This window comes from Symsagittifera roscoffensis, chromosome 1 (assembly GCF_963678635.1).
Source record: "Symsagittifera roscoffensis chromosome 1, txSymRosc1.1, whole genome shotgun sequence".
Classification (NCBI taxonomy): Eukaryota; Metazoa; Xenacoelomorpha; order Acoela; family Convolutidae; genus Symsagittifera; species Symsagittifera roscoffensis.
Genome location: NC_087062.1, coordinates 44617407 through 44642149, shown reverse-complemented (window position 1 = coordinate 44642149; position 24743 = coordinate 44617407). Strand labels below are relative to the sequence as shown.

The window sequence follows — 24743 nt, the reverse complement described above, 5'->3', positions numbered from 1 at the left end:
CAACATTTTCACAAAAGTTGCACCATGAGGAGTGTCCTAGATAAAATTTCCTTTCTGACTACTTACGTCATCTCGCCATAAAACTTCTTTTCGCTTCTGATTAAAAAGTGGGACGTGGCACGGCCACGCACCCGTTAAAATTAACTTAACTTCACTCACCAAGTATAATTAGTCATTTATGCGGTCCTTTCAATATTAAAACTAAGAAACTCTGTGGCTAGGAAAGTTATTGAGTTACCCACCCTTCTCGAGCGAGTTTACTCAAACTTACCATGTCGCCACACAGTGAATTTGTGTCTTACACAGGTTAAAAACTTCAGTCGGGAATAAATAGGTAAATATACTCACCTATGCTCCTTATATACATACATAGATAGTAGTAACTAAAATCAACAATTTCAACAATTTTAACAATTGCAACAATTTTCAAAGTTTGGTCTGACCAAACTAAATCAAAACAAAAAGTTTCACAAGTTCAATAATCAAAACTTGGTTGATTTGTTCAAGTTTTTACACACAAAGACAATCAAGTTTTTTCTCCTTCTCTTCTCTTCCTCCGTCATCTTCATTCCATCATTTCTCCATCCTGATGTTCAGCGTCACTGTCTTCCAGAACTTTCTCTAACATGTCCAGAGAGTTGCGGGCCGTGCCCCAACCCTCCTGCTCCAACAGCCTCGGTTTGCAACAAGGTAGTAAGTCCACATTCACCTTCTGCTCCCGGTTCCTGCAAAAGCTGTTGTGAAGACACAGGCTCACGTTTCGTTCTAGGTCAGCTCTTAAGACCTCTTTCTTTTCATCTTCAGTAACACAAGGCGCTCCAGCTACTCGCTTCACCGCAGTGGTGACCGCGTTTCTATGCGTCAGGAAAGCTCTCTTATAGGCTCCTGGTCCTATGTCTAGCTGGAAAGATTGATAGGCTTCCGTGTTCCTTGACATGTGACGCTTCGCGCGTTCATACATCCAAGATGTCATCACTGCACGGAACCAAGGCATCAATCTTTGCCTTGACCATATTCTTTCAATGGCTTTAGGTATTCTCAGAACCTTGCAAGTGGTTCTGAAAAGATCCAATTCACTACTCATTTTCACGTTGCTCAGCTGTTCAGGAGTCGGCACGGCCGTCTCCTGCTCATTTGTGTCCGCATAAGCCTCCAACCATCTCACTGCTAGCATGGCGCTAACCACCACGATTGACACTGGTTGATTCTGATCGGGCAACCCCGTGGAGTACAACTCCTCCACGTCCCAAATTAGGATCAGGTTCCCACGTTTGGGGTACCACAACGTCTGCGCTAAGCAGTGGCAAGGATATTCCCCGTGGGTTCTCACTATGTTCCTTCGGGTTCGATACCCTGAGGCTCCCAGCAACGGTTCCACTTCCATCAGGATTCTATGTAGATCGTCTTTCTCTTCTATGGTGGGGAATTCAGTGGGTAACGCTCCACTCGCTTTCTGCTTCTGGAACTCACTCACGTTGCCTTCGTTCAGTATCATGAACTCTTCACCCACAACGTCTTGCAACTCGCCTTCGGATCTCTTCGGGACTGCCCGAAAGATCTTTGCCAACAAGTCATATGACCTCTCTGACATTCTGGCCAACCTCAATCATGAGATTTTCGGTGTGGGTGAGTCCTACCCCATCCACGAATTGCGAAAAAAGTCTTTCAGATCCTACACAGGTGGTGAAAAAGGCCATTTTGACGAACGCGTTTTTGGCGATTTCTCAAAGACTAGTTATCCGATCGGGATAATTTTGGTACCATAAGTCGACGTTTTTGACCACTTTTCCGAATCGCAACCGTTTTTGGGTTGACTATTTCGGAAAAGAAAAATTTTTTAGAATTTGTTGGTTCGGAGGGTCCAAGTAACGGGCAACCCTCCGAGCGGCAGAAAATTTTATCGAAAATTAAGACTTTCCCGAAGATCTGTGCTCTCCAGCTCCGACCTTACCCATTGCTCCACTTCTTTCGTGGCAAGGTCCTGTTTGACATTCTGCAGCGCTGTCCTTGCCGCCAGGCCGTAATCCACCTTGAGTGGACTAGACGACTCTGCTTCGAGGTTCGAGGCTACCACCTCGTCAGGCCATGTCTTAACCTTTTTGGTCGCAAAGGTGCTCGGTGTCGTTTCCTTTCTCCGAGATTCAGCCTCGTTCATCAGACGTGCTCGACTGGCCTTGACACCCGAAAGCGCCTCTTCGTGGCGGGGATGTTTCGCGTCCGCTACTGCGTCCCAAAATTGAGTACAATCCGACTTGAAGTGTCCCTCCAAATTACAGAAGAAACACCTCGGACCATATTTCATGATGAGCCCTCTCACGTACTCTTCATGATCCTCGTCGGTCGCGTCAGCGTCCTCGAGAAAGTAGCCTATGGCCTTCATGTTCTGTTTGTATGCAGAACACGCAGAAACGTGATGGTCCATCGAACCACAATTCGCACACGACCTCCTCTTGTCCATGTCATCGCGAGGTTTGTACCAACTGGAATTCGCACCAGTGTTTGTCCCGCTATAGTTGCCATAATTGCTGTAACGGTTTTGCGCCCTCGGTTTTATCAGTAAATACTCGCGTGACTTCATACGCAAGTCGTCGGGCGTGGGTACCTGGTCAAGCGACAGGGTGAAGTGAGTGGCCAACATCGTCCTCAACTCCTCACTCCTTACACCATCCATGAACTTCGAAGCGATCGCCAAGTTTCGTTCGGATATTCTCTCATCCGGGTTGCTCCTCCTCCTGAGCAATTCAAGGTCGTCCAAGAATTTATCTATTGATTCTTCATCTCTCTGACGCCTCTTCTCGAACTTCACCATGGCCTGGTGCCCTTGTACTCCAGAGCCGAAACGATTCAGCAGGATGTCGAATATCTTGCGAGCGCTATCCCTCTCATTGGCTCTTTTCGCCATTACACAATTTAGTGCAGTACCCTCCAAGTTGCTCGTCAGCGCGCTGCACTCTTGTTTCTTGGAGAGATTCTCTTCCTCAAAGTGTAACTTCATCACCTCTATCCAAGTATCAATGCAGCCGTCCGACTCGTCTTTATATGACTTTGGCTTTTTCAGTGTTCTTCTTGACCTCTCTCCTCTCTCGGTTGACTTCGAGAGCTTGGTGATGAATGTTTCAAGAGATCTGTTCAGAGGCTCAAACATCGAGGCATACATCGTTGTGTCTTGTGAGACTGTAGTCAGATCTGGTACTGAACTGACTTGTGGCACGGTTGGCAATCTTGTCTCCGGGGTGGCATCTGCCTCCGGTGGGACTGGATTTGTCCAGCCAGGCCTCTGCGGGGCTGCCCTTGGCCGCTCCTTGTTTCTATGTTCGTAGTTCGTTCTCGAGCCTTGCTGGGCTCTGGCACTGTTGCCCGTACCATCTCCAACATTCGCATGGCGTGAGCGCTCCCTTGAGTTGGAATGCTCCTGCCAACTATTCCCATTCAGGATCGCGTCAAGCTTCCGCATCATCAAGTCAGATTTGGCGTCCAACCTCCTTTCCAGGCCAGTCATCGTTTGGGCGTAGGTATTATCATGATCATTCAACAATCGCTCGATCTCTCTTGTCATCCTAGCCTCTCTTTCCTCTGACTCTTTGTTTGCCTGTGCCAGGCTCTCGGCCAGGCATTGATCGGTGTCACGAATCAATCGAGCCTGATCAAACCTCGCCTGCGACTTCACGTGCGTTAGCTCATCTTTCAAATTCTCTCGACCATGGTGAGCTCTCTCGTCAACTTGATCTATCCTCTTAGTCATGTCTCGCCTCAATTCATCCAGGCCATTCATCACACCAGCGAACATATCACTTATGTCACCAGCTGCCCCCAATGGCGGGGTTAGCCCCAGAGAAGACGAGGTCAGCTGCGGCGGTAGCCTAGTACTCGATGACGCACCGTCCTTTTGCTTGTGCATTGACGTCATTAGTCTGTCAAACGTTGATGATGCTCCCATCGTTATCCCATCTGACATGGGTCTGGTCGGCGAGACTGATGACGCCTTCCTGCTCTTCTCGTTCCTTGGGCACGGTGTGAAGTTCACATCCGGATGGGTTATCTCCGGGTAGTCATCACTGGAAGTCAAACCTACGGTTGGTAGTGACGCCATGCGTTCGTCGTACAAGGACTTCCAACTCTTCTTGGCCTTCGAGAACGTCTGCTCTTTACCCGGACTCATACTCGACATCATCGCGTTGTTACTCTGTTTGGCCAAGGATGAGTGTGCACTTGTCAGATGTGAAGGTTCCCTTCTCCATTTATAGCTCTTAGTCTCTGACTTGGACATTCCCCTGTACAACACCTCCTCCCGAGGTTCGACCTCGGAACGCTCCGAGGTCTCCTCTGTCCTCTCGACTTCCTCTCGTTCGAGGACCCCGTCTGGCTCAAAGTCGGGTCGAATGAGCGTTCGCTCCCCTTCGTCAAAGGGATCCACCGGCGTTTCGCTCGCAGGCTCGGCCTCGGCGCTCCGCCCTTGATTGCCATCAAGGTTTTTCTCGCTCCTTAGTCTCATTTCGATCACTGAAAGATCAGGTTGACCTTTAGTCGATTCGTCTTCAGCAAACGCGTCGGAAGCGCTGCTAAACGAGGTTTGGCTACGCCTAGTTCTAAATTTCCGCGTGCTTCCCTTGCTTAGCCTGGGAATTTTAGTAGTCGATCCTAACGAGTCCCTGCGCTGCATAGTTTTGTACAAAATGAAAGTATTCGTAATTTGATGGCAATGCAAACGTACCACAAACAAGATCTAGTTAAATCACTTAACGCTGCCTACTCGATTCCGTCAGTATCAAAATGTCTCTTAGATCTCTCACGACTAAATTAGTGACTCAGCTAAAGTTACACACAGGGTCTACCCAGTATTGATATAATGCTAACTCAACCCGGTTGTATAGTATAACAGTATCACTAAGTTTCCACAAGATATAATCGACACACAAAACACAATCGATAATCAGATAAGAATATCCTACAGGTGACAGCGACCTTTTGTCAGTATCAATTTATCGCCACACAATTTATCAAGTCACTGCTTTGTTAAAATTAAACAATCTTCGATAAAAAGCAGTGATGATTCAAAAATAGATAAATAAAACTTAGTCTTAAAGAAAAAGACTTCCCCCAATCGGAACGATCCGAAAGAACGAAGCCCAGGACACAGTCTTCTCAAGTGGGTGTGTATTTGCCTAATACACCCACCGAGGTCTTCTTTTAGGTGTCCTGCGATTGCCCGAGCTGTCCTACTAAGTAGCTCAAGGCAACCTCTTGGTCGAAAATTCGTCAAATCTATGAAAAAGCTCTCCCACACTCGGACTGCTCCAAGTGCACGAGAGTAGGGAACAATTCTTCTTCTCAAGTGGGTGTGTATTTGCTTAATACACCCACCGAGGTCTTCCTTTATTTGTTCCCGGATTGCCCGAACTTTCCTATTAAGTAGCTCAAGGCAACCACTCAACCAAAATCACAATCAAAAAAAATTTTGTTCGGGTACTTCTAATACACCCAATATAGAATCCAAAGTTGATCACGAATTTCCGGGTCAGAATGGATTCTTATGATCCTGATAAGCACGCCTAATATCCTAATATGATCCTAATTAAATGGATATTTTCCGTTTCCCAAATTGCCACAGAAGGTTTACTCAAGTCTCTTACAAGGAGGGTCGCTAGAAGGTTTAAGACACTCCGGAGGGTTACCTCGGAGGGTACCTCAATCACTCAAGTTACTTAGGAGGGTATCTTAATCACCCAAGTTACTTCGGAGGGTCCCCTTAAATTTACTAAGGAGGGTCAATAAGATGCTTAATACGCTCCGGAGGGTCACTTCGGAGGGTACCTCCAAAATTTTCAAATTTTCTGATCTCACTTGGAAGGTTCTCCTACTAGCTTCAAAAAGCGTCAAAATAAGCTAAGGGTTCTAGGGGGAGCTGTTTCAACTTCTTAGGGTGATCTCGTGGAAATTTTCCACTAAGGAGGGTTGCTAAAGGGTTTAGCTGACTCCGGAGGGTCACTTCGGAGGGTTCCCCCTAAAATCAAGAAAAAGGGTTAAATCACCGCAGTAAAGCCTCTGAAAGCGGTCTACCTGACTTAAGACTAGGTTGGCTGACACGGTCAACCTTCCCAGTTGAATAAAAAGATGTTTTGATAAAATTTTCTGCCGCTCGGAGGGTTGCCCGTTACTTGGACCCTCCGAACCAACAAATTCTAAAAAATTTTTCTTTTCCGAAATAATCAACCCAAAAACGGTTGCGATTCGGAAAAGTGGTCAAAAACGTCGACTTATGGTACCAAAATTATCCCGATCGGATAACTAGTCTTTGAGAAATCGCCAAAAACGCGTTCGTCAAAATGGCCTTTTTCACCACCTGTGTAGGATCTGAAAGACTTTTTTCGCAATTCCGGTCGAAAGTGCCTAAAAATACTTGAAATGAGCGTAGTAGCCCTGTACGGCACTGGAATAATGCAAAAAACCGGACCAAAATTGGTTTAGAAACAAAAATTTGGCCAAAAACTATCAAATTTGGACCCTCCGATTCCTTCCTTTTCCAAACCTTAAGTCGTTAGCTCTATCCACGGAGCTACTCGGAGGGTTACCCAAAAATTTCTCTAGTAACCGAGCACGTTATGCTAGCACGCTCCTAACGCAAAAAATTTTATTGCTCTAACTCTAAAAACTCAAAAAATCGATCCCCAAAACAGATTGACAAAATACAGAAAATTATCAAAATTTTGGTCGAAAAATTCTCGTTTTCCTAACTTCTACTGAATCTTTGCTCACGCGGTTTCTTTAATAAAGGGGATCGAACTACGTGGCTACTCTCTATATAAAAGCTTTTTGCCTATCGGAAAAGCTCGGATATCCGAAAATTTGGGGGTCTACAGTTTGGTCGAAAATTGGTAATTTTCGACAAAAAATGGGTGTTTCTTGGGTCTAAATAGGAGATAAGTAATATATAGTAAGGACAATAATCTATAAATAGTCGTTAATAAATAGTACTATACCCTCCTTTGCACCAAAATATTCGAATTAAGACCCTTAACTCGGAAATTTGTAATCGATGGAGGGTACAATCGGACCGCGCCAATCGTGCCCCCCACCACTTAAGTTTTAAGGAAATAGTACCCGAACGATACTAAAATTGCTTCAACGATACCCAACAGTCGTTGCGGATGTTGTCCTTGATGTCCCTGTTGAGTGTGGAACACGTTGATCAGCCTGCCACTCTACCCTCCGGTCACCGGCAAAATCACCATTAACGTGCTTAAACACTCAAATTACACTCGAGGGAGGGTACCCAACCCTTCACCAAAACACACAATCTCTCTATCAGAAACGATATAAATCAATCTGAAACAACAACAAATAGGAAGGTCAGATCACATCTCGTCCGGAAATAACATATAAACTGTCACTTTATGTTTTTTTACTGTTTTTGGTCTTTTTTGGATTTTTTACTGTTTTTTGTACTTTTTTTGTTTTTAAATAATTATTTTTGGCTTTTTCTTGGTTATACACTATTTTTTGTTTGGTTTTACGCTTTCTCTTTAATTGTTTTTGGTCCTGGGACCTCAGGACAAGCGGGCTCTAGATTTCCCACCTAACCCTCCGACCCCCGGAATTTTCGGTGTTAACTAAGTTAAAAAGCTAAATCGTACTAGACGGAGGGGTACGCACCTTCCCCCTAGTACGAAAACGGTCATTAAGGCCTCTAACTCGGGCATACGCCCGGAGCGGAGGGTACGTCGCTGAAACGCTTGCTGATCATGATGGTTTCATGCCTTTAACAGGCCCACCCAGGAGCGCCATAAAAACGTCTATGTAACATTCGCCCAAATATCACACAGCGACGGAGCGTAGAAAAAGTACCTATTGACGACTGGCAGGCGTCAGTTACCTTAATTCCACTCGTTTTTCACCGTCTCGACCTTGCCAGTTGATTTTCTGGTCTGTCTAGGGCAAAGTAAAAAGTTACTATTTTTAGGCCATCAGTCAAACGACTTTTGATCAGCTTTCGTTTGCATGCGAACACAACCACATAGCTGAGTCTCGGATCCTCAGACTACGTGATTGTCATTAAAAACACGGCTCGAACCACCTATTTCTATATGTTTTTGTGTGACAGTTTTATATTAAATCCATTGGAGATGGATTGACCTTTTCCTTTCTCTATCTACTCATGCTCTGAAATATTAAATAATAACGGTGTTTAATTCAGATCTAGGACATTACAGCAACTGTTATGGCTAGTTTACACAGTCCCTTCACATATAACAGTCTCTGGGGGACCAAGCCTCCGCTCCCGTGATTTTCTTGAGACAACACTCTTATCTCCTCTATTTCGTGTCCCGGGAGGGTTCCGTGGTATTTCTCTTCCCCCCACTGAAGCCTCCGTCTCCACAAATATCCGTCACTAAGGTCCTTATCGTGTGTTATTGCCACGATAAGAGGCTCCGTAATTTTCTCGTCTCGGATACAACCGTTCGTCACAAAATATGGCGTCGTTCTGATTTTTCTCTATTTTATTCAAAATGGCCGTCTTTTTTCTATTTCTCAGAAATGTTCTCCTTCAAATCGAAATTTTAAAAATAAAAATTCCAGAACATTCTGACCCTCCGTCGCAACACTTTTCTGTTCGTAAGGCCTTTAGTCACTTTTTTTTTCGTCGCGGGAAGGTTATACTGTGTCATCCGGCGGAATGGCACATTGGTACTTGTGATTTATCTGGAAAGAGAAGAGAGGCCGAGAATAAACAGGAAAAGGGAAATTGGAAAAGGAGACAAATCGAAAAATGAGATTTAAATTTTCTAAAATTAAAAGATGAAATTAATAGAATGTTTCGGAAATTGAAGTTAGATGGGTGTAATTCATAGAAGGGTGTAATTCATCGATCATTTCTCTTGCAAAGAGGTTTATTCTTGTCTCTGGCGAATAGGTCGTTTTAAATATTTTTTGTCTTTTAGTGGAAATGGATGTTGATAAGCAGTCTTTGTGTCAGCTTTTATTCGGGGATAAAACTGAAAGTATATTTGACAGCGATGTGATAGAAAGTGAAGAGTTTCAGGATTATCTTGATTACATGTGCTGCTCTGGAGTTGACAATCTGCTGCGGCAAAAAGAATGCTTTGAAGAGGAAAAGCAAGTTATTCTCAAAGACACGAAAAAACTTGCCAGTGAAAATTATAAGACATTCATCAAGTCTTCGGAATGTGTCTCAGACATAAACGATAAGTTCGGCGAAATCGACATCAAATTACAAAATTTAACAGGACAATTGCCTACATTCAATAGAAGTTTTCAATCTTTTAACGGAGAAGTCGGAGAAATTCTCAATCGAAAACGTCAAAACAATCAAACACTGGTGAAGCACAACCAGTTACTAGAAACGTTGGAAGTCACACAATTAATGGACACCTGTGTGCGAAATCACTATTATGACGAAGGGCTTGAGTTGTGTTCTTTTGTTCGTCGGCTCGAAAAGAGACTAGAGCATGTCCCGCTCATCAAATCAATCGCTAGCGATGTTGAAAAGCTGAAGCAAGTCATGCTCCAACAGTTATTCCAACAGCTCAAGGGAAACGTTCAATTACCAGTGTGCTTGAAATTAATTGGATATCTCAGACGAATGGAACTGTACAGAGAAGACCAACTAAGAATGAAGTTTCTACAGGCGCGTGGATCCTGGTTGCGCAACATAATTAAGAGTGTTCCCAAAACGGACCCTTATACCCATATCACTAAAGTTATAGAGCTGAATAGAGTTCACCTTTTTGACGTTGTTACTCAATATCGGGCGCTTTTTGCAAACGAGGAACAAGTCTTTATTGTCAATGTGTCTTCAACTAATCTACGCAATATCTTCAACAGCTGGATTCTCAGTAGAGTTAGCGAATTTCTACTAATGCTTCGAGAGGATCTCAAAGCGGGTGCGATTAGTCGTATCGAATCTGTTCTGAATCAAGCCATGTATTTTGGGCTTTCGTTCAGCAGAATTGGAGCTGATTTCCGCATGCTTATGCTGCCCATTTTTAATGAAGTTATTGTTGGAAACTTTGAAGACAAGCTTGATCAAGTCTTGGCATCGTTCAAAAGTATTTTGGCTTGCTACACGTTTACCGGAACTTCGATTTCAGCAAATACTATCGTCCAACTAATAGCTCAGCCTGGAACCATCAACCCACCGTCGGATTTGGTTCTGTATCCTCCTCTAAGCTGGACAGTCAATGAGGTCATAGCTGTACTCAATGAACTCAGAAACTGTTGTCCGGTTGCCTGCGAGAATCAAATTATTGAAGCCATGGATTCTTTTGTGTCTATGTATGCGAATGTTCTGTCAGATTACTATGCAAATGAGAAATCGACGATGACTCACAAAGAAATTGAGACCTTTGTGAAAACATGCAAGGCTTTGAAAGAATCGCTTGCGCCGTTCCTTCTCAAAGCTCCGAGAAAAATATTCCGTTCAAATGAGATAGTGAGCGATGAAACTCTCGGTGTAGAATCTAAATTGGCAGTGATAAATCCGATAATAAATGGGAATTAGTTTCAATCCTGGAAAGTGCTGTAAATCTTAAATTCATGTAAATTAAAAGTTGTAAAGGGGTAGTTTTCTGAAGCCAGAAGTTAATTGGGAATATTTATGCTTGGAGCAGTTTTTTTATCGAGTCAAGTTTCGGCGATAGAAATAATAGTTTCTACCAAATTTTTTTATACACTATGAAAATATCGACTCCCTGAGTTCAAGTGTGAAGAGATATTTTACCTTCGATTATCTATGATAAACTTCGATTATCTATGATTAATGATAACTCATCGAAACTGATAGTCGTTAATACCTTCGATTATCTATGATTAATGATAAAATCATCGAAACTAATGATCTCAAATTCTCAGCACGGTTTTAGACAAAAAAAAATCCACAGTCACAAATTTAATAGAATGCCTGCTTGAAGAATACACTTACTATGATAACATTTAAACAAACTATCTGTCATGTTTCTTCTTAAATTTCCAAAAAGCGTTTGACAAGGTTTTATAGGCTCATGCCTGAAACTATTAGAAAATTACCTGCGTGATAGAAAGCAAACTGTTCGCATCGGTCGAGCAGTCTCTGATGCTTTGCCCGTATACAGTGGTGTACCCCAGAGCCCATTCTCTGATCTTTGATGCTCATCCCTTATATAAATGACCTATCCGAGTGCTCAATGTCTGCAAGCTTCGGCTATGCTGATGATTACAAAATTGTATCGAATTAACCCGGTAACGATAACTATAGACGCAAAAAGAGTCTGGAATTGGTGCACCAAAATTTCTATGGAAGTTATAGTTTCAAAAACTAAAGTACTTGGCATCAAAGGTAATGCAATTGTGGAAGTCAATAATACAATAATCGAGAAAGTACACGAAATAAAAGTTATCGGAATTATAGTAACTAATAATTTGAACTGGACAGAGAATGCAAAAAACAAGATCAGCCAAAGCTCTAAAGGCGCCAAAGCTCTAAAGGCCAAAGCTGAAAGCATATAAAACTACAAACCTGCAAAACATATGTTGCCCCGATTGTAAGCTCAACACTATGGAAATCATCAAAAAACGATCTTAAAATTATCGAAGGTTTGCAAAGGAAAGCAACAACATGACTTCTAGGTACATATCATGCAGAAAAAGAGATGCAGAAAATTTTTTTATTTTGATTAAAGAAAAAACAAAAAAGACATTCGAGCTTGAAGAAATCTGAAAGCAGAAGATTCAGGCTTCAAAAATTTGAATCAGATTTTTTCCAACGCGCTTCCACACTGATCAATCTTTTTAACGACTATTCGAAATATGACATCGAATGCGAAAACATCAAAGACACCCTTACGAGTTTATACTGGAGATTTTTTTAACATAGATATTCAATGACGAAAAGCTGTGCTCATGGAGGATTGAATGCAATTGCACAAACTGCATAAACATAAGAAAACTAAATTTTTGGTTTGATCTAAAATTTGAAAGGGAGTGACTTCCCTTGTATACTTCCTGAAATGAAATCTTTAATATGAATATAATTATTGTTATTATATCTATCTATACTATTTTTAAATGCATGTGACAGCTAAGTGACTGTGGTTCAGCCTTTTTTCAATGCAAAAGAACTATATCCTATCTAAGCGTGTTTAATTGCGTGCTATAACACCGCGTTTAAGCCATTTCAGCGATTTGTTTTTCTGCTTGTTGAACAATGTTCTACGTTTAGGCTCAGTGAACAAAAATATTTTCATGTTAAATCAAAGTTTTAATGCGCTACAAAGGCAATGTTTCAACGTTTCTCTCGGGTGCAACATTTAAAGTTTACATATCCAGAGCAGTCATCTAGCTCAATGTTTTATAGGCGTTTAGGCAAGAGCATTCTGGAACTTTCAAACATTCTAAAATGGATTATTTTAAAATTCGTTTTGCAAAGATCCAAAACTCTGTCAATAAGATAATCTCGATTCAACTTCAAGGCTAGACAGTACCTGCACACTTTTTCTCCAAATTTTTGTGCTCACGTTCAATTCAATTTTGCGATTAACGATTCGCTCTAAGAAATAACTAAAAATGTTTCAAATTTTCATCGCTTGAAGTGCTCGCTTAGAAAAGTTGTACCTTTTCGCCATCCGATTTGCTCCAGGAAGTAACTTGAAATCTTTCAAAGTTTCATAGCTTGAATAATTTGCTTAAGAATTGATTCGCTTTATATTAGCGAATTGATTCGCTTCATAAAGCAACTTGAATTTCTTAAATTTTATAGCTTGGATTGCTTGCTTCGAAAAACTCTATGCCAACTAATTTGCTGTATTACAATCCGGTATTGCAATCGGGTTCAAGACTTTTCTTCTCGTAAACAATTTGATTCAGTTTTCAGCATCCGTGCACTACACGACTTGCATACAGAATGTACGTCTGTTTGCGCTCATTGGTATAGTACTCCATCTGTGCATCCTTGTTAGTGTTTTTCGAATAAATTCGCGCTTCTTATTTTTTAATGATAGGTCTTGGTGTTTTTTTTTAATTTTCAGTTTGTTGTTGTTGTTGTAGCTACATCGATCTCTGCTTCGAGCTTCTGATTGAATTAGAGAGATTGTTAATGTTGGAGAGAGATAGAGAGAGTTAGGGAAATTTAGTTTCTGTCTGGGTCATGTTGGTTTCGTCTCGATCAATCTATTAGTGCAGCTCCCCCAGGGTCTCTAGCGGCAAAACCGACGTAGAAGGGGAACCACCTTTTCCAGTGATAGGGTCTCTTCTGGTGTCGGCACCTTCCCTCTGTATAGCACACTCAAGAGGGAGATTTCGGCCTGGTTTTGAAACCCGTTCTAGGGGTCAAGTTTTTCGGCGTAATTTTCGACTTCGTCGTTTTCGGTTCATTTTTTGTCGTCTTAGTTTACGATTTAATTTTACCATCACAATACGTCACTGATTTAAATTTTAATTATGGAGGTTAGATGGCTTCTAAATAAAGTTTCGAACTGAAAGTTGTACATTTTTTAAATTATGGAACAATTTTTTGACAAAATTTATCGCCTTCAAAAGTTCACCATTTTTTTCAATGAATTGATAACTTTTTCTTTCAATTACGAAACTTCTGTGTTTATTTTTCAACAAGGTAACTGTAAATCATATATATCATCAGTATTTGGAAACGCCGGTAAAAATTAAGATGATTTTTTGTTGATTTTTTTTTTGAATTTACTTTTCAATTTATTTTTCAGATTGATGGTTTCTGATTGTTTTTTTGAACTTTTTTTGAATTTATTTTTCAAATTGATGGTTTTTGACTGTTTTTTTTCTCTAAATTTGCGTGGAGCAAGTCTCAGATTTATATAGTTTGGCGTGTTTTAGTTCATTATTTTTCGTTTGAAATCGATTTTGAAATAAAATGTCAAAAAAATTCTATAACAAAATCATTTTAAAAAAAATATTTAAAAAAAAAAAAATAGTTTTCCAGAGTTTTTGACATTACTTTTTCGTCTTTGAAAGTTTTTGGCCAGTGTCGTACCATAATTAAGTATTTATTTCTTTTTTGCCGGAGTAAAAAAAAAATTTGTTTCTTACTTGATTAACGGGCGTATTTTTGTTGCAATTGTGTTTATCGACAATTCAATTTTCATAAGTTTGATGTCTTTGGTTGTTTTAAAGATTCTTAAAGTTTTCATAGAAGTTCTGCCAGATACTTTTCACATTCCATCTGTATGTCAACTTTCATCTGAACTTTTTTGGAAATTTTGGTTTTCCATCGTTTTTCTTTTATCTTAGCTTATAGTAAGCAAAGGATAGGGCCGTTTCTTATCCTGAACTTTGCCTGTTGTACATGCCTATTGTTTGATTGTTTGGTCTTAACCAAAGTTTTTGATTTCGTTGAGGAATTTTTTGATCGATCATTGGCCGAGTTTTTTAAATCGTTTCGATCTATTTGATGTGAGAGAATTAAATGGACTTTGTGTTGCCCCACGTTTCTAATGTTTTAGGTACATGATTTCTATCAGAATTTAAATAAGAGTTTCCTTCAATTTTACCCTTAGATTTCTTCATTATTGTTTTTCCCTACTTTTCTGTGTGAAATAACTTGAGTCATTAAAATGCTTAGGAAAAACTTCGCTCCATGACTTAACTCGGAACATTTTAAATTTTCACTGCTTGCCTAGCTTGCATATGAAAAATATCGTTGCTGGCGTGGCTTCAATAGAGAAACTCTTTGGTATTTCGCCATATAAATTGCTTCATGAAATATCTTTCAAAGTTGATGGCTCATAAAAATTTCAAGCTCCCGCGAAATGTTTTCCTCTAAGAAAGAACCTGAAATTTTTGAAAGTTTCTTTGCTGAAATAGTTTATTTTTTTTTAAATTGATTTAAACATTTGCAGCCATGCATAAGCCAACTTAACATTTTAAAGAATTATGCGCAATCGGTACATGTTTCAACTACAGTCAATATATACATAACTTTGCTTTGCAAATAGTTTCAAGAACTATTTCTAACCCGCGAATTTTCATTTAGCATTGGCTTTGCGTCTTTTTGCAATGTTTTTTGTAGGGATGCGTGTTCGAACTAAATCCTGCTTCGCAATGTCTGATTTAATTTCTTGCCTACTATTTTTTAAAACTCAAATTTAGGCTTTTAGTCCATTTCTTTCGTTACTTGGTAATACTTCTTTTGATGATATACTCGAGTTAGGGCTACACGTTCTATAAATACCTTGTTTAATTTTCGTTGCAGTGCTTGTTCTGGGAGCTGAAGCTTCTCTTGAACTTGTTTAGAGGTTATTGCTGCGTGGGCTCTCTTAACTGTCTTTTGTCAAAAAAACCGATTCGCTTTATGAAGTAGCTTATTCAAGTTATTAAGAATTGTTTAAGTTTCGTAGCTCAAATAGCTTAGTCAAAGAAATAGTTTTGAATATTTCGAAGTTCTTTACTCGATTAGCTCGCCTAGCAAAATTTTAATTTTTCGTAAAAAAATTTGGTCTAAAAACAACTTGAGTTTCTTCAAAATTTCATTGCTTGAATGGCTTCAATAGACAGTATATTTTTTGCATTCCAATTCGCTTAATGACCTATCTTGAATTCTCTCAAAGGTTAATCACGTGACTGGTTTGTATAGGAAAAAAGGAAAGTTTGTTCACCAATTCGCTCTGAGAAAACTTGAAAATTTTCCAAAGTTTCACAGCTTCAACAGCTTGGTATAGCTGTGATAGTTTGCTCAATTTTGTAACTGGGATAGTTTGCTCAGAAAAGCTTGAAAATTTCGCCATCCAATTCGCTGCATGAAATTTCTTGGAATTCATCGAAGTTTCTCAAATAAATTAGCTTGCCTAGAAAAATGGACCTTTTGGAGATTCATTTAGCTTGGTCAAAGAAATAGCTTTGAATTTTTCGAAGTTCTTTACTCGATTAGCTCGTCTAGCAAAATTTTAACTTTTCGTAAAAAAATTTGGCCTAAAAACAACTTGAGTGTCTTCAAAATTTCATTGCTTGAATGGCTTCAATAGACAAAGTATATTTTTTGCATTCCAATTCGCTTAATGACTTATCTTGAATTCTCTCAAAGGTTAATCACGTGACTGGTTTTTATAGGAAAAAAAGGAAAGTTTGTTCACCAATTCGCTATGAGAAAACTTGAACATTTTCCAAAGTTTCACAGCTTCAACAGCTTGGTATAGCTGTGATAGTTTGCTCAATTTTATAACTGGGATAGTTTGCTCAGAAAAGCGTGAAAATTTCGCCATCCAATTCGCTGCATGAAATTTCTTGGAATTCATCGAAGTTTCTCAGATAAATTAGCTTGCCTAGAAAAATGGAACTTTCGGATATTCATTTAGCTTGGTCAAAGAAATAGCTTTGAATATTTCGAAGTTCTTTACTCGATTAGCTCGCCTTGCAAAATTTTAACTTTTCGTAAAAAAAATTTGGCCTAAAAACAACTTGAGTTTCTTCAAAATTTCATTGCTTGAATGGCTTCAATAGGCAAAGTATATTTTTTGCATTCCAATTCGCTTATTGACTTATCTTGAATTCTCTCAAAGGTTAATCACATGACTGGTTTTTATAGGAAAAAGGAAAGTTTGTTCACCAATTCGCTCTGAGAAAACTTGAAAGTTTTCCAAAGTTTCACAGCTTCAACAGCGTGGTATAGTTGTGATAGTTTGCTCAATTTTGTAGCTGGGATAGTTTGCTCAGAAAAGCGTGAAATTTTCGCCATCCATTTCGCTGCATGAAATTTCTTGGAATTCATCGAAGTTTCTCAGATAAATTAGCTTGCTTGGAAAAATGGACTTTTTGGAGATTCATTTCGCTCTATGTAAGAAGTTTCATAGCTTGAATGGCTTCAATAGAAAAGTTTCAAGTTTTCACGATTTGATTATCTCTGAGAACAACTAGAAATGTTTCTAGTTTCGCTGCTGGGGAAATTTGCCAAGAAAAACTTTTTTTGTTACACGTTTAAGTCAATGAAACACTTCGAAATATTTTAGAATTTCACAGCTAGAATTGCTTGCTTAGAAAAACTTTCGCCATCCGATTTGTACTATGAAATTACGTGAAATATCGAGACTCGAAGTTTGAATGGCTTCAAAAGATAAACTTTAAGTTTTAGCAGACCGTTGTGGTCTAAGAAACAGCTTGTAGTACTTCAAAGTTTCTGAGCTGATATAGCTTGTATGTTTAATTGAATGACACATTTGCAGCCAGGCTTCAGCCAGCTTGACATGTTAAGAATATTACGCTATCGGTACATGTTTTAACTACAGTCAATTTATACATAACCCTGCTTTGCAAATAAGTTCAAGAACTACTTCTCTTTGCGAATTTTTATCTAGCATCGGTTTTCTGGCTAATTTGATGGTTTTTAAGCATTAATTTTCGAATTTTTGTTTCAATTTTTTATACACCATTTGTCATATCTGGGCGTTCGGAGCGTTTCTGTTGATACTTGATAATACTTCTTTTGATGAGATACTAGATTTAGGGCTATATGTTCTTGAAATAACTCTTGATTATGTTTTGTTAGTTTTTGTTTTTGGAGCTGAAGCTTCTCTTGAACTTGTTCACTGGCTAATGCTGTAGGGAATCAGTTAGGTATTCTCTTTCCGAGAAAAAAACCGAAACGCTTCTTATTAAACAATTTGAGTTTTGAAAGTTTTCAAGCTTGAATGGCTTCTTAAAAAAATTTTTGCGAACCAGTTTGATTCATTACTTAACCTGAAACATGCCGAGGCCATTTTAACATGCTTGAGAATTATACGCTACTGGTACTTATTTTAACTACAGTAAATATATAAATAACTATGCTTTGGAAATAGGCTCAAAAATTACTTCTAACCTCTAGCATCGCGTTTGTGCGCCTAATTGCATTGTTTTAATCAAGCATGTTTGAACTAATTTTTCTTTGCAATTTTGTGTTTCACTGTTTTATATACCGTTTTAAAAATCAAATCCGGGCGCTTAGAGCATTTCTTATGATACCTGGCAATAGCTTCTTTTGATGATATACTCGATTTAGGACTATACGTTCTATATATATGTCTTGATTTTGGGTTGCAGTTTTCGTCATCCAGTTTGGGCTGTAATTTTTGCGTTGTTTTAATTCAGGCATATGTGTTCAAACTAAATCATGCTTTGCTGTCTTTGGTTTGACCTCTTCACTTATCATTTTTTGAAACTCAAGTTGGTGCCTTTATAGCGTTTCATTTGATACTTGGTAATACTTTTCTTTTGAGTTTATACTCGAGATAGGGCTATACGTTTTTATAAATACACCTCTTGATTTTGGGCTGCAGTTTTTGTTTTGGGAGCTGAAGCATTGCTCGAATTTGTTCACATTTTACTGCTGCATGAGCTCAGTTAGCTGTCCTCTGTCCAAAAAATTGATTCGGTTTGAGGTAATTTGTAAGTTTCGTAGCTTGAACAGCTTGGTCAAAGGAACATCTTGAAATTTTTCGAGTCGAGTTGGTTACTCGATAAGCTCGTCTAGCAAAATTGAAGCTTTTCGTAAAACATTTCAGTCGTAAAACCAATGAAAGCTCTTCAAAGTTTCGTCGCTTTAGTGGCTTCAATAGAAAAACTATGTTTCGCTTTTCAATTCGCTTCATGAATTTCTTGAATTCGTTTGAGGCTGAATCGTTTGAATGGTCTTATAGAAAAACTGAAATTTTTGCTCACCAATTCGCTTTATGAATTAATTTTTTTTATCGTTTTTTATCGATACAATTTTTATCGCTTGATTGGCTCAATAGAAAAACTATGTATTTCGCCTCCCAATTCGCTTCTTGAATTATCTTGAATACTTTCAAAGCTGATCGCATGATTGATTTTATAGGAAAATTTGAGGTTTTGCTCACCAGTTTACTCTATGAAAATTTTTTTAAGTTTCGAAATTTTATAGCTTCAACAGCTCGCTCAAAAAACCGTGAATTTTTTGCGAATTGATTTGTTCTGAGACAGTTTGTAACTTTAAAAGATTCATAGCTTTTGAAATTGGCATAAAAAACTTGAACGTTTTGCAGTACTTTTCAGTCAACCAAGAAATATTCTGAAATTTTCAAAGTATCATAGCTGGAATAGCTTGCTTGGAAAAACTTAAGTTTTCGCCATCCGATTTGCTTCATGGATTTACTTGAAATTTTTCAAAGTTTCATACCTGGAGTAGCTTGATTAGAAATACTTTCACTATCCGGCTATCCGGTTTTCTCTTTGACACTACTTTAAACATCAAGTTTGAAGCTCAAATGCTTTCAATAGATAAACTTAACGTTTTATCAAATCGATTTGGTCCAAGAAACAACTTAGTTAAAAGTTTCTAAGCTGGAATAGCTTGTAATTGGAAATTGAGCTAGAAATTTGCAGTCATGCATCAACTTGACTTATTGAAGAATCACACGCTATCAGTACATGTTTTAACTACAGTAAATATAAACATAGCTGTTTTCTAAATAAGTTCTCTTGAACTTGTTCACTGTTTACTGCTGCATGGCATCAGCTAGGTGTCTTCTGTTCAAAAAGCCTCCATCCTGTTCCACGGGTTTCATGTGTAATCTAGACAATTGTCACAGTTATTAGAGGAAGTAAACAAGTTCAAAAGAAAGAATTGAACCGGCTAGGATGGCCTAAGACGAGCGAATTTAAGTGTTTACTTTAGTCGGTAGTGGAGTTTTTGGCCGGAAAAAGATGTTTTTGTACATTTTCAATTTTGTGTTTTAGTTACTACGGCTGGGTCACAAAAGGATCCTTACTGCTAGAGTTCTTCATTACTACCTTTTTATTAAGTCGTTAGAAATTGATTTCAAAAATGTGGTTATTTTTAAACATCAATTCAACATTTCTTCTACTTTTTTTCCTTGAGGGAGAAATAGAAAACTCAGTGATCCAAAAGGGCATCTAGATCCTCCATAACACCTGTGAAACAGAATGGAGGCTTTTTGGACAAAGGCTACCTAAATTAGCCCATGCAGCAGCAAGAAGTGAACAAATTCAAGAGGGGTTTCGTCTCCTAAAGCAAAAACTGAAGCCCAAATTCAATTATGAAATCAAGGGATTGTATAGCTCTAAATTGTGTATAGTATCAAGAAAGGTATTACCGAGAGTTGAAAATGGCTCTAAAAGCCTAGATTTGAGTTTTAAAAATGATATATAAAAAGGTGAATCAAAACATTGCTGCGAACATGCTTGCTTAAATAAAAACAATGCGATTAGGCTCAAAACCGATGCTAGATGAAATACCGCAGATTTAATAATTTTCAAGAACTATTTCTAACCCGCGAATTTTCATTTAGCATTGGCTTTGCGTCTTTTTGCAATGTTTTTTGTAGGGATGCGTGTTCGAACTAAATCCTGCTTCGCAATGTCTGATTTAATTTCTTCCCTACTATTTTTTAAAACTCAAATTTAGGCTTTTAGTCCATTTCTTTCGTTACTTGGAAATACTTCTTTTGATGATATACTCGAGTTAGGGCTACACGTTCTATAAATACCTTGTTTAATTTTCGTTGCAGTGCTTGTTCTGGGAGCTGAAGCTTCTCTTGAACTTGTTTAGAGGTTATTGCTGCGTGGGCTCTCTTAACTGTCTTTTGTCAAAAAAACCGATTCGCTTTATGAAGTAGCTTATTCAAGTTATTAAGAATTGTTTAAGTTTCGTAGCTCAAATAGCTTAGTCAAAGAAATAGTTTTGAATATTTCGGAGTTCTTTACTCGATTAGCTCGCCTAGCAAAATTTTAATTTTTCGTAAAAAAATTTGGTCTAAAAACAACTTGAGTTTCTTCAAAATTTCATTGCTTGAATGGCTTCAATAGACAGTATTTTTTTTGCATTCCAATTCGCTTAATGACCTATCTTGAATTCTCTCAAAGGTTAATAACGTGACTGGTTTGTATAGGAAAAAAGGAAAGTTTGTTCACCAATTCGCTCTGAGAAAATTGAAAATTTCCCAAAGTTTCACAGCTTCAACAGCTTGGTATAGCTGTGATAGTTTGCTCAATTTTGTAACTGGGATAGTTTGCTCAGAAAAGCGTGAAAATTTCGCCATCCAATTCGCTGCATGAAATTTCTTGGAATTCATCGAAGTTTCTCAGATAAATTAGCTTGCCTAGAAAAATGGACCTTTTGGAGATTCATTTAGCTTGGTCAAAGAAATAGCTTTGAATTTTTCGAAGTTCTTTACTCGATTAGCTCGTCTAGCAAAATTTTAACTTTTCGTAAAAAAATTTGGCCTAAAAACAACTTGAGTGTCTTCAAAATTTCATTGCTTGAATGGCTTCAATAGACAAAGTATATTTTTTGCATTCCAATTCGCTTAATGACTTATCTTGAATTCTCTCAAAGGTTAATCACGTGACTGGTTTTTATAGGAAAAAAAGGAAAGTTTGTTCACCAATTCGCTATGAGAAAACTTGAACATTTTCCAAAGTTTCACAGCTTCAACAGCTTGGTATAGCTGTGATAGTTTGCTCAATTTTATAACTGGGATAGTTTGCTCAGAAAAGCGTGAAAATTTCGCCATCCAATTCGCTGCATGAAATTTCTTGGAATTCATCGAAGTTTCTCAGATAAATTAGCTTGCCTAGAAAAATGGAACTTTCGGATATTCATTTAGCTTGGTCAAAGAAATAGCTTTGAATATTTCGAAGTTCTTTACTCGATTAGCTCGCCTTGCAAAATTTTAACTTTTCGTAAAAAAATTTGGCCTAAAAACAACTTGAGTTTCTTCAAAATTTCATTGCTTGAATGGCTTCAATAGGCAAAGTATATTTTTTGCATTCCAATTCGCTTATTGACTTATCTTGAATTCTCTCAAAGGTTAATCACATGACTGGTTTTTATAGGAAAAAGGAAAGTTTGTTCACCAATTCGCTCTGAGAAAACTTGAAAGTTTTCCTAAGTTTCACAGCTTCAACAGCGTGGTATAGTTGTGATAGTTTGCTCAATTTTGTAGCTGGGATAGTTTGCTCAGAAAAGCGTGAAATTTTCGCCATCCATTTCGCTGCATGAAATTTCTTGGAGTTCATCGAAGTTTCTCAGATAAATTAGCTTGCTTGGAAAAATGGACTTTTTGGAGATTCATTTCGCTCTATGTAAGAAGTTTCATAGCTTGAATGGCTTCAATAGAAAAGTTTCAAGTTTTCACGATTTGATTATCTCTGAGAACAACTAGAAATGTTTCTAGTTTCGCTGCTGGGGAAATTTGCCAAGAAAAACTTTTTTTGTTACACGTTTAAGTCAATGAAACACTTCGAAATATTTTAGAATTTCACAGCTAGAATTGCTTGCTTAGAAAAACTTTCGCCATCCGATTTGTACTATGAAATTACTTGAAATATCGAGACTCGAAGTTTGAATGGCTTCAAAAGATAAACTTTAAGTTTTAGCAGACCGTTGTGGTCTAAGAAACAGCTTGTAGTACTTCAAAGTTTCTTAGCTGATATAGCTTGTATGTTTAATTGAATGACACATTTGCAGCCAGGCTTCAGCCAGCTTGACATGTTAAGAATATTACGCTATCGGTACATGTTTTAACTACAGTCAATTTATACATAACCCTGCTTTGCAAATAAGTTCAAGAACTACTTCTCTTTGCGAATTTTTATCTAGCATCGGTTTTCTGGCTAATTTGATGGTTTTTAAGCATTAATTTTCGAATTTTTGTTTCAATTTTTTATACACCATTTGTCATATCTGGGCGTTCGGAGCGTTTCTGTTGATACTTGATAATACTTCTTTTGATGAGATACTAGATTTAGGGCTATATGTTCTTGAAATAACTCTTGATTATGTTTTGTTAGTTTTTGTTTTTGGAGCTGAAGCTTCTCTTGAACTTGTTCACTGGCTAATGCTGTAGGGAATCAGTTAGGTATTCTCTTTCCGAGAAAAAAACCGAAACGCTTCTTATTAAACAATTTGAGTTTTGAAAGTTTTCAAGCTTGAATGGCTTCTTAAAAAAAATTTTGCGAACCAGTTTGATTCATTACTTAACCTGAAACATGCCGAGGCCATTTTAACATGCTTGAGAATTATACGCTACTGGTACTTATTTTAACTACAGTAAATATATAAATAACTATGCTTTGGAAATAGGCTCAAAAATTACTTCTAACCTCTAGCATCGCGTTTGTGCGCCTAATTGCATTGTTTTAATCAAGCATGTTTGAACTAATTTTTCTTTGCAATTTTGTGTTTCACTGTTTTATATACCGTTTTAAAAATCAAATCCGGGCGCTTAGAGCATTTCTTATGATACCTGGCAATAGCTTCTTTTGATGATATACTCGATTTAGGACTATACGTTCTATATATATGTCTTGATTTTGGGTTGCAGTTTTCGTCATCCAGTTTGGGCTGTAATTTTTGCGTTGTTTTAATTCAGGCATATGTGTTCAAACTAAATCATGCTTTGCTGTCTTTGGTTTGACCTCTTCACTTATCATTTTTTGAAACTCAAGTTGGTGCCTTTATAGCGTTTCATTTGATACTTGGTAATACTTTTTTTTTGAGTTTATACTCGAGATGGGCTATACGTTTTTATAAATACACCTCTTGATTTTGGGCTGCAGTTTTTGTTTTGGGAGCTGAAGCATTGCTCGAATTTGTTCACATTTTACTGCTGCATGAGCTCAGTTAGCTGTCCTCTGTCCAAAAAATTGATTCGGTTTGAGGTAATTTGTAAGTTTCGTAGCTTGAACAGCTTGGTCAAAGGAACATCTTGAAATTTTTCGAGTCGAGTTGGTTACTCGATAAGCTCGTCTAGCAAAATTGAAGCTTTTCGTAAAACATTTCAGTCGTAAAACCAATGAAAGCTCTTCAAAGTTTCGTCGCTTTAGTGGCTTCAATAGAAAAACTATGTTTCGCTTTTCAATTCGCTTCATGAATTTCTTGAATTCGTTTAAGGCTGAATCGTTTGAATGGTCTTATAGAAAAACTGAAATTTTTGCTCACCAATTCGCTTTATGAATTAATTTTTTTTATCGTTTTTTATCGATACAATTTTTATCGCTTGATTGGCTCAATAGAAAAACTATGTATTTCGCCTCCCAATTCGCTTCTTGAATTATCTTGAATACTTTCAAAGCTGATCGCATGAATGATTTTATAGGAAAATTTGAGGTTTTGCTCACCAGTTTACTCTATGAAAATTTTTTTAAGTTTCGAAATTTTATAGCTTCAACAGCTCGCTCAAAAAACCGTGAATTTTTTGCGAATTGATTTGTTCTGAGACAGTTTGTAACTTTAAAAGATTCATAGCTTTTGAAATTGGCATAAAAAACTTGAACGTTTTGCAGTACTTTTCAGTCAACCAAGAAATATTCTGAAATTTTCAAAGTATCATAGCTGGAATAGCTTGCTTGGAAAAACTTAAGTTTTCGCCATCTGATTTGCTTCATGGATTTACTTGAAATTTTTCAAAGTTTCATACCTGGAGTAGCTTGATTAGAAATACTTTCACTATCCGGCTATCCGGTTTTCTCTTTGACACTACTTTAAACATCAAGTTTGAAGCTCAAATGCTTTCAATAGATAAACTTAACGTTTTATCAAATCGATTTGGTCCAAGAAACAACTTAGTTAAAAGTTTCTAAGCTGGAATAACTTGTAATTGGAAATTGAGCTAGAAATTTGCAGTCATCCATCAACTTGACTTATTGAAGAATCACACGCTATCAGTACATGTTTTAACTACAGTAAATATAAACATAGCTGTTTTCTAAATAAGTTCTCTTGAACTTGTTCACTGTTTACTGCTGCATGGCATCAGCTAGGTGTCTTCTGT

At 38.0% G+C, this 24743-nt stretch overlaps 1 protein-coding gene across 1 annotated transcript; it reads left to right on the top strand.

Moving 5' to 3' along the window:
* The first annotated feature begins 8936 nt into the window (after positions 1-8936).
* LOC134856768 (conserved oligomeric Golgi complex subunit 8-like) lies at positions 8937-10630 on the top strand. The gene has a single exon (XM_063873039.1). The coding sequence runs from the start codon at positions 8942-8944 to the stop codon at positions 10514-10516; it is 1575 nt and encodes a 524-aa protein (XP_063729109.1). The 5' UTR covers positions 8937-8941; the 3' UTR covers positions 10517-10630.
* Positions 10631-24743: the final 14113 nt, after the last annotated feature.

What these genes read in the sequence shown, in the direction of transcription:
- LOC134856768 (XM_063873039.1), top strand. Translation starts at nt 8,942, where the DNA reads ATGGATGTTGATAAGCAGTCTTTGTGTCAGCTTTTATTCGGGGATAAA.